At 37.6% G+C, this 10655-nt stretch overlaps 2 protein-coding genes across 8 annotated transcripts in view; one reads left to right on the top strand and one right to left on the bottom strand.

Moving 5' to 3' along the window:
• Window positions 1-2300: 2300 nt before the first annotated feature.
• Window positions 2301-10655, bottom strand: part of PQBP1 (poly-glutamine tract binding protein 1) — a 32759-nt gene continuing 24404 nt past the window's right edge. For 2 of the 6 annotated variants that reach the window (XM_086992874.1, XM_086992876.1), the window contains exons 3-8: window positions 6115-6308; window positions 5280-5463; window positions 4698-4834; window positions 3826-3907; window positions 3575-3695; window positions 2301-3124 (exon numbers count right to left, since the gene is read on the bottom strand). In XM_086992874.1, the coding sequence (XP_086849000.1) occupies window positions 2869-3124; window positions 3575-3695; window positions 3826-3907; window positions 4698-4834; window positions 5280-5463; window positions 6115-6288 (954 nt within the window). In that variant the 5' untranslated portion in view covers window positions 6289-6308 and the 3' untranslated portion in view covers window positions 2301-2868. Of the gene's footprint in view, window positions 3125-3574; window positions 3696-3825; window positions 3908-4697; window positions 4835-5279; window positions 5464-6114; window positions 6595-6653; window positions 6834-6960; window positions 6984-7078; window positions 7142-10655 lie in introns of those variants that run through there. The other 4 variants (XM_022811027.2, XM_086992877.1, XM_022811026.2 and 1 more) reach the window with 4 other exon arrangements.
• LOC111252711 (uncharacterized protein KIAA1143 homolog) lies at window positions 7191-10598 on the top strand. Of its 2 annotated transcripts, none has more exons than XM_086992889.1 (5): window positions 7191-7557; window positions 8054-8220; window positions 8417-8482; window positions 8625-8704; window positions 9611-9754. In XM_086992889.1, the coding sequence occupies exons 2-5, from the start codon at window positions 8089-8091 to the stop codon at window positions 9618-9620; spliced, it is 288 nt and encodes a 95-aa protein (XP_086849015.1). In that variant the 5' UTR covers window positions 7191-7557; window positions 8054-8088; the 3' UTR covers window positions 9621-9754. The 2 variants fall into 2 exon arrangements, with proteins under 2 accessions (XP_086849015.1, XP_022666764.1); XM_022811029.2 differs by having other exon boundaries at window positions 7198-7557; window positions 8625-8720; window positions 9611-10598.

The following is a 10655-nucleotide window of genomic DNA, read 5'->3' as shown; positions in this document are numbered from 1 at the left end:
GTCTTTAGTGAGGTTTGCCTTCTTATTTGCATTCGCTTAAGCATTTGCCTACGTTCATCTCAATGTTCGTTGGATGCTCTGTTATGTACAGTCGAAGCTATAGCTAAGGTCAAGCTTATGTACAACGCAGTACCAGCAACATCTCCACTAACCACAATTGGATACGAGTAGATTAGGCGCTTTTCAGATTCACATCAACTCATTTATAAATATCACCATCAAATAAAATTAAAAAAGTGCAACAAAGATAATGTACACCTCTCACTAACGCAATCAGTGAGAAAAACAATACGCATAACGATATTTCAGCTTTTAGGAAATTTACTTCTCGGCTGAGTTGGCCCACCTGATGCATCGGTTTCCACATAATTCAGCTTTTTAATTAGTTTAAAGCTTCTTCCAGTTTACGCTATTGGCTTTATTCAAAAGTATTCTTATCACTAACATTTGCTTTCTCATACTTCTCAAGTTTGCGATTTTAGTAGATGATAATAGATACTTGTCAGTATTTCTACCAATAAATCCACAATGCATATAAATATGCAGCTAATATGTAAAGCTGTTAAACGTCGGCGTCGCTATAATTCTACGTTGTAATTTGACATTCAAATTTTTCCAACGGGATACTTGGCATCAGGTTCGACTCTAAAACATAAGGACGCACAAACTGCAAATAGCGTGCTTATATGCCTTTTAACAGCTGACGGTATAATAATATCAGGGAACCTTCAGATTTAATTTTTAGGTACGGACCAGTAGCCGTTATTAGCCTTGACCCGACCATCGTCGTACCGACGCTCATAGTAGCCGGCAAACCGACATCGTATAGTCGTTTATCGGGTGCAAGGCTTTTGTGAGGATTACAATATATTTTGGCTACGGCTGATAGCAAATAGCGACGTTCTTTTTTCACCTATCAAAAAAAAATATACGAATGGTTCTTAATAGATGTTGCTTCGCACCGTCAGCTAAATTAAAATTCGCTTGGGGCTCTGCGTGACAAACACACACACATGTATGGAAACGTTTTATTGTACGGTGTCCAACATTTGTTCTCTCACCTGCGCCGTAAACCAGTTAATGCTTTTAACTGAAAATGAAGAATAATAGAAAGTGCTTCAAATAATAGAGATACGTAGACATATGTTGGGTGTTGGATGGGGCTTGCGTTGATCTAAGTTTCATACACGCATCACTATGCTTAAATATCTGTTTTGTATCTATTCATATCTGTAGAGTTATAGCTCTGACAATCAGCTGAAGAGAGTAATAAATTATAGTAAAAAAAACTCGAAAACAATTAGTGTGTTAAAATACTGTTTTTTTTTGGAAATGCATACGAGACCATATATAATAATTATATTTGTTTTTCCAGAGTTGTTATTTTAAACGTACCTTTTTTTGCTTGCTATTAAAATATGGAAATGTAACTAACCCTAGTAGCTGGGACCTCCAATAGGTGATCTCTCAATAGTATATTGATTTTATTCTATTATTTTTTTCATATATATATATATATATATATATATATATAGATTTGTCAAATAGTTCCTCGTCGAGTACTTGTTTCGCGTTTATAGACACAGAAATCAATCAGAAATACTTTCACTAAAAGCTTTCAGCACTAGTTCTACCCATGTGAAGGCCTAATGTTCATGAAGCGATCTTTATAATTTCGAATATATCACGAATAAAGAACGTAGTAATACTTACGCATGTCAAACATCACTTTGTGATATTTTTATATCAGGAACAAACGTAACTTGAAAAAATACGGCTGTCTTTGCTGAGGATCGAACCCGAGACCTTATGGTAGCTAGACCTGCCGGTTTATTGCTACTTACTAGAAATCCACAATGAAAGTTGCATATTAGAAGTGCCAGTGAAAACAGTATTTCACGGGTATCTAGTGCTATGGATAAAGCCGAAGCAAGTTTGCAGTCAGAAAAAAGTTAGGCTTTTAACTTATTTTTTGCGTTCTCTCTAAAGGGTAGCCACCAATTCGTGAGACATGTGATAGCTCCGCTTGAGTTCAACCCTCTAATAGAAATATACTTGCTCCCCTTATTTAATATGGTAGTTTTAGCATATCAGTAGACATAGTTACAGAGACATATGCGGAAAGCTATTAATTGAATTATGCCTGTAGAATGCCTGCGACAGAAACCGAAAGCACGCATCTTTGCGCTTCCCGAACTATCGATATGTAATTTGCATTAACAAGGCGATGTTGCAGGTTGGCTTCTCTCATAATGGTTTCCAGGTTTATCACAAAAGCTGGGAACACAAACAATAAGGAATTCATTGCGTACCATTTCTGTTTATTTACTGATGCTAAAATACAGCATCATTATCACTGCACAATTTATTCAGTTCCAGCAATTTAGAATTGCGTTTTACTGCTTGTTATGTTTGTTCCTTTTGATCAAGGTATACACATAGCTGTAAGGATCGTTGTGGTAGTCTAACCATATCCCACCCAAATTTGCCACCGAAATGAGCTAGAAAAATCTACATGTTCTCCTAACAACGTCGATCACTTAATTAACAAAACTACATATCCATACTACTGAAACGTGATCTATTTCCATCAACTATAGAAATGGCAATGCTTTTCATCTAGATTACACTGGTTACACAAACATAAACAGGCAAAATCGCTGTCTTTTTGACACATTACGAAATATATCCATCGACACATGTACTACACTTGTTTCAAAAATGTGATTTCACATCGTTATCATCATCGCAAACATATCAGCTCTGTTCATTTTGCTATTTACTTCAGGCATGAGCTCAAAAATGTTCGTACAGTATACTAATCTTCCTAATACAAGTTCATGCGCAGCTTTCGGGTTTTTCGTAAAATCAGTCCTTGGTTTTGTTCATTCGGAGCACATCTCCTGGAGATGGGTACGGCCGTTGTTGAAACAGAGGTCCTGATGCAGTATGATCAGCTGCTCTATCGCCTCCGCTTTCCCTTTCCAACCCAGCTGACCATCCTCCCCTAGGACAAGCATCCGAATATGACGAAGGATCCATTGGATCCAGGGCTCCGGAGTCGCCTCCGCCACCGCGTTTTCGTTTACGGTCACCGCCAACGCCAATTGGTGGACCGTTGCCCCTAATGACAAACGAACAAAGCGAATGCCATCCGTATAACTTTTATATTGTGTTTATTCGTATGAACTAGGCACAACGTGGTCAACCAATGATTGTCTGTTATCTATAAACACGCAAGTCTCAAATGGATTATGAACATTTAATAGCCATGATAGCTTGTGAAACGGCAATAAGTTGTTCGAGATTATTCATTTACCTAAGGTTTTTATAGACCAGAAACACGCGTAGCTCTTGTGAGCTACGCGTGTTGAGCCTTAATTATGCAAATACAAGCAACAGGCTATTACGTAACCGTTACCTCAAGTGATAGACTTTGCTACAGATACCCCTAAATAAAGTCGATGTTCAGCCACGATTACGCTCACTGAAAATATAAAACAATTTACCACGAATAAGCAAATCTATTCTTTGCGAATTGGAAGCATCTATCGACCACGCTGAAAGCACTTACCTTCGTACTGATCCTCCAACTGAAGTTTTCTGTTTTCGAAATACCGGGACATCATCATCGGCCTCCGCTTCGTCGTCTTCCTCAACTTCTGATCCTGAATCAGCTGATTCTTCGTCATCATCTACAGGAAAAAACATAATGTCGGTATAACGCGAAATTATTTCCAAAGTATACGGCACTTATGCTAATCTTTAATTAAGACAAGTGCTAACATCAAAAATTCTTAAAATGGCAGTATTTAAAGTGCTTACCTCCGGCACTTAAGACTTCTCGGAACTTTTGTGCTGGTATCGTAATTTGGGCACGAGGATGACCGGGGCTCAACCAAGAAACCTATTGCAAAGCCGAACGTAGAACTGATGAATGAGATGAAAATGCTTTGGTATGTGAAACAATTGTGAGGCAATATTTCACAAAGAATTAATTGAGGCCTTAGAAAAAAAAGCATAAACGGTATGTTTTACAGAACGTATACTATAGCAAATAGATTAATTCAGTTCTTATTTTTCTCAACCTACTTCTAATTCTTGGTCGCTATATATCAAATTACCCCAGATCTGAGCCATGAGGTATTACTGCTGGGACATCCAGGAAGGGTCCCATGGTATAACTGGTACCCCCGCCGAAACCTGCGAAGAGCACGCTCACATTGTGGACTGTCAGCCCCGATGTGAAATTCTATATACCATACTGCTTTTTATCGCTTATTAGCTGTCGCATCTATGGAATACGGACCCACAATGTCAGTGTCCCTTATAGACGAAGAGACACGCAAAATGTGTTGTTTGTTACAATGGTTACGGAACCATTATACCAGCCATACTACCATCCAAGAGTTATGCGTGAGAGCACCCGCCACGGTTCCATCGGCGGTCATTATCGTACCAAGAGGAATAAGAAGGCAAAGAAATTTTTATACGAAAAATTCGGTTCTTGCCGTTCGGGCCTCTATGCGAATTGAAGCCACGCAAGTGCTAAGCTAACACGGCGTACATAGCGCGTTACCGACTACGCCATCCCATTAGCTCGATCCCTGATGTGAGCTATGATTGATATGTTAGATATACAAGTGGCAACTTATATCGACCAATCCCTGACTATTTATGAAACTCTACCAGCCAACCTGCTTGCCATCTCTATGCCAGTAGTAGTAACGCCCAGTCCCAGGGTCATATTCTTCGGACCATTTTGGCGGCAGTGGGTATTTACGCAGCATTCTAAGACGTTTTCGTGCCATAGCCGGACTTTCTTCAGGCACACCTAATGACCACACAAAACAAGTTGACATCTGTTACATGAGCTACCGGCAAGCACTAATTCAGGTATGCTATGTACATTTATACCTAGACCAAAAGACTTGTAGAACGCGTTTGGTTTTGGTGGAAAACTAATTAATAAAAATAACTATAACATTCGCGAAATGTAATATAACTTATCGCGTGCATATATATGTATATATCATCATCATCATCTTATTTGTCCTATAATTAATAACTTTGAATAGGATAGGTTTACCAACACTTGTAAGCTATAAATCAGTCCATCTTTCTTGGACCGAATAATAAGTTAGTAATTAGGTACGCTTGAGATAATATTGGAAGTCACTATTTTCATGAGTAATTGTCATTAACTATTAATGTCATGACATAGAGAAAAACGATGTTCACCGTGAACTCAATCGTTTATTCTCAAAAATATTACACACCATTTCCCCATCGTTTTGCACACCAGACAAGGCATCGATGATGGGCATTCCATTTATTGGGACACCCTGCTGCAGGGGCTCCTAACGGCTCATGAGGTGGTCGTCTGGCTTGCTCGAGTGCTCGTGGCAGTCGAGGTCCGATCTCGACGGCCCCGCTGGCTGTGTCATAATCTTCTGCAAATACCTGCAATCCATTGAGGACAAGAACTATACTTAATCTTAAGGAAAAAAACATGATTAAAAGAAAAATATCCTCACGACGAATTTCGATGATAGCCTAGTTTTAAAATATAAAAAATATGACCGTAAACTGAATGCATTTTGTGCATGAGCAAGTACTTTGGATATCCCCTAACACTATTATTAGCAAAGGAGGACACGTTTAAGAACAAGTATTGTTTCAGACCTTAGAAAACATTGTAAGGGTTCGTAAAACCATTGAAATCTAAAATCCTGTTAGTTGTCAAGTCTGCAAATAATAGTATGCAAAACCACATATTGGGACAAGTGCAGCTATTGGTAGTAATAAATGCAACAACAGGTGCCTTTAAAACTGGATAGTACTATACTTATGACAGACAGCTTTAACCAGCCAGCTAACTAGTTGAAAACGCTTATTACACGCAAGAACAAGACCGATATTTTAGGAGATTTTTGATGAGATCTTGATAATAGGATCTCCCTTTGATAAGAAAAAAGCAAGGTAGCATATTATTAGGCTGCAGGGCATCTTTGCCAAAACGAATACATACTACAGAACAAATACACTGCCCGGAATGTCAAATCCGTGTTTCTCATATAGTATGTACGCTTTGTTATTATCACAATTAGCAACCTCTTCTTCTTCTTCCTCAGGTGGATCATTGTGGATGTTGACACTTCTATGGACTGGAATCGCGATATCCGGCACTTCCCGTACTCCTCGATGTTCGTCCCTGTCACGATCAACTGCACTTTTCACCAATCCGCGCTGGGCGAGACGCGCAAGTAAAGCTGCTGGGAGCGGCATCTCTCAAATTAGTAAACATCCTGTTTAAAAAAAAAAACCCGAAAAAACGTTCGCTTAAGACAGTCGGTTATTCGTTACATAACATAAGTACGATCTCATAAGCCCTTCCTATCGTTTAGATGTTAATATTTTTCTATAATGACAACTATATTGGAACACCCATCTTTAGTGGACCCACACAAATAGTGTAAATCGATACGAGTGAGCAGACGGTGACAACTTATTTATTCTATTGTAGATTAAATTATGTTACATATTAAGAACTACATAAAAAATGTATTTTAATAGAACTGCACTTAAATGAAAGATTTTTATTTTTAGCAAAGCTTGCTTTCTCCTTTCAGTATTGGAACAATGAATTATACCAGTTGTAGCTGCTCTAGGTAAGTTCTGGACGAATTCCACACTCACTGCAAATATTACTAACAGAAAGGAACTATGGAATATATGAAGGAAACGTCCGTTCCTAAGGAGATTCTTTTAAGTAACTAATTAGCAATAATGACTATAATATAATTTTACTGCACTCTGCCCATCACTGTCATTATTACGGTAATTGTGTAATGAACTGAAGCACCCTAGTAAAGCCTAAACACAGTTTCACAAATATCTATTTGTAGAATCAAACAGTTCCATTTGGCTGATGAAAATAGCCTCTTTTCTCTACACAACCCTTGTTACGAATAAGTACACGGCCAACAACTATTTCTCAGAGCACTTAACTAAATATAAATGCATTGCACTACATCATAAATCTGTTTTTTTTCGAAATTGTTTGCTACAGTATTACCACACACGCCAGCACACAGAACCGACCTAATCGGCTAATTCAGTTCGAATGTTTACATCAGCATGACCCTCTCCCATTGATGCGTTCTTTGTTCGCTTGATCAACTCGAACACCAGCGAAATGTGAACAGTCCACCTTGACGAAAGCGAAGATCTAGTCGCATGAGCCTTACGTTTTGTATGCAAAATACATCGGCTTAGAACGTTGAGCACAGGCATACTTGTCTACATTTCAGAGCTCGGCCGTCTTATTTTTAGAATTTCTGGACACCTATATGTAATGCTTATTTTCACCGAACAAATGAAGCATAAGGAGAGGACATCAGACACTTTGGATTCACCGTCCGATTAGAAGCCGTTCTATTAGTATGAGTAACCCTTCAAAAATCTTTTTGCGATAGTGGAGCTTTACAGTTATTTCGAATTGGGAAATTTGTTACGAGTCTACTTACTTGTGATAAACTTAACGAAGCTCAAAAGGTATGCCCGAAGCAGACATCGTTTAATATGTTTAATATTTAATAAGCTAAATAAAGGCCATGCGATAATTTTTTCTATTGATATTTAGTTCATTATTGACCGACACGGATTCCAACATTTCATGATATCGTTCTCTGTAGTCTAATATCATATACTGCTTCTTCTGATCTGATTTACATTTCAAGTGAAACCTTTTTGAAGACTGCAGAATTTCTTTGGTAGTATTTATTGCTTTGTTTTATTTTTTGGTGCTAACAGCTATAATTGATTTTTTTCTACCTCTGCCGTCGTCAGCCGGCTCACAAGTTCCCAGTCCCAAAGGCTATTTATTTAATTATGTATAATTATATTAAATTACTTATTGCTTATTTTTTTTAAAACATGAGTTCTTTCAGTATGTCTCAGTGTGATGTACAGTCGAACACTATTTGACTGCTGTTGTTTGATTAGCTGATTGAAAAGCATGAACGTATGTACTGATTGTTTACTGTTTTAGGAATGACTTGACAATAAAACAAAAAGGGCCACAGAATGTCAAGGCGACTTTACAACAAAAATGGCCGAAAACACAATGTTCATTGTGTGAAACCCGGCGATCCGCCATTTTTGCGCGCAATAAAAGAGCGATGCGGATACAAGGAAGGACCCAACGTCAATACAAAGGTATACATGATCACTTCGATAACCTACAGACCCCATATACTTCCATCTCCGTATATATTGAATCGATGGAACGTAAAGTAGATTCCAGTAGATGGTGTAATTTTTGTGCGTTCTGTACTACTGTGATATATAATAATGCAAGCCTAAAGGAGTGTATTAGCGTTTGGTCTAAAAAATCTAATTCGTTTAAAAACAGAGGCCTGTGCAAAGACAAGATTTTAGCGACTCCGACGAGGAGGAAAAGGGCGACGAAAGACCTCAGGTTAGTAAGATATCAATAAACACTTCGTCAGTAATTAGTTAAAAATAAAAGTGATGGACCTGCAATACTATAAGTATACTGTTCTATCTTAAGGGATTTTATTTAAAGCGAAATATGCAACTCTGTTTGTATTTTGTTCTAGGTTGTGGTTCTACGGGACGGTGACTTGTCTCAAGAGGAGGCATCTAAGCTACTTAATAAAACAAAGGATGAATCCAAAAGGTCTGATACGAAAATGGTTAGTATTCTATAGGGACAATATGACAGATTATGATATCAAGATGAACAGAGCAATTAGTGTTAGAGAACAAAGTCTGTGTGTAAGCTGAAAGGTGGATTTTGAACTTTACTTACAAACTGCATGAAGAAATTTGCGTTAAGTGGGCGTGTCCGTAAAGAAATGCGACCGAAACCGACTAAATGTACATTTAATGTAAATAACATGAATGCCAGAGGGAAACGACTTCATCCGATCTGAACCGAACGCAGTCATCGGAAAAAGTAGTATACACTCGCAAGTATCTTGCTAAATTTGACGAAACGACTCATAAGAAACGTTGCAGCTAAGTTATAGAGTTCTATAAAACTTAGTATTAGATCGCGAAACACTGCCCACTTATAGCTTCTTCAGAACCTTTGGAGAACAGAAATCACTGAAGCTTATGAGATTAAGGATCCAGTATATGTTATAAAAATCTACTGCCTATTTTCGGATTTAGATAGAACGACAATTGAGCGTGGAGGTTTTTTCAGTACCAATGTTATTGTATGCAACGATAATATTTACAATATTATGCAGATTTTAGTACCCATGAAATCGTCTTTATTTCCAAAGCTGCACCACAGGAAGCCATGCGATGCATTCATTTTTCATGGTATTTTTAATTCATATTTTGCATGTTTTCCTACGCAGTGTTACGACGCAGTTTTCTGAAAGAATAATGTGAAAGGTAGTATTATTTTCTTTTCAAAGATATCCAGCGTAATATACGAGTACTGAAGGAACTTTTATGGTAGAATCTAGACCTGTCATTTTCTAAAGCTAGCGGTTAGTTCCAACTCGAGTTGGCGATTATTTGTAACATACATAACTTAAGTCTTTCCATGTCTTACCATTTTATCGAATAGGTTGCGGTAGCTGAAGACACTGCACAATCCAACAGAAGAGTGGTTTTTAGCAGTTCGAGTAAGCGAACGAAGGACGTTAAAGAAACTTTAAAACAAATGGAGCTTTCATCAAAGAAAAAAAAGCTCCAGGAAGACTGTTCACGAAAGAAGGATGTCAAAGCTGTAAAAGACAATCGGCTTTTGTCCTTTGGAGACGACGAGGAAGAAGTTTAATACGTTTGACTCAAATCAATGTCAGGATAATGAAAGCGAATCAGCACATGAGTAAATTGTATATAGAGGCTACAAAACCTTTTTATTATTGCCAATCGCAAAAGTATTAATTATAAATGTTAGCTCACCACCTGTGAAATACCTCTTGCTACAATGAGAGGGACTTCGTTGAGAAGCTTTCAGTAAATACCATATGCTGATCAGCCTTTCTTACTGAAATGGCCCTGAAACACGCCTTTATTATGTAATTTCATTAACACGGGCGCGGATATCCAGCTACTGATGTAAACAAAAGTAAAATGAAGAAAGTAATTTTTATTTTCAGTTACGAAACAGTTCGAAAGCAACTACGATTTTCTTGGCGGTTTCTTGGTTGTGTCTCAGCGGCATCAGGTCGACAGTAAAATTAGCAATAAATAACAGACGTTCCGTTGATTTTTTCCTATTGTAAAAAAGAAAGAGAAAAGACCATAATTTAATTAGGTCATATATCAGAACAACGCACTGTTTGCCTAAAAAGGAAATGCTGAAAGAGATTATGAGTGTATCGATATGTAAATAATTTTAAATTGAGTTATCATTCCGATTATTACCATATTTCTGGACGGCAAACTAAAGAAATATTTTGAGGCGAACGGGATGTCCACATATGTTGCAGCTATATATTCTTATGGTGTAAATATATTTTGATGATACACTTAACTTGAATAACACAATCCATTAAATGCAGCACAATCTAATCTCTAATTTAATAAACGCAACGTGTTTCCAATCAGTTTTCTGCATAATGTTTTTCAACAATTCCGAAGGAATTGATCACAAGAACAGACGG

Source organism: Varroa destructor, unplaced genomic scaffold (assembly GCF_002443255.2).
Source record: "Varroa destructor unplaced genomic scaffold, Vdes_3.0 BEIS01000006.1, whole genome shotgun sequence".
NCBI classification, from domain to species: domain Eukaryota; kingdom Metazoa; phylum Arthropoda; class Arachnida; order Mesostigmata; family Varroidae; genus Varroa; species Varroa destructor.
Note: the sequence above shows the minus strand (reverse complement) of the source record. Positions and strands in the feature narration are given on the sequence as shown.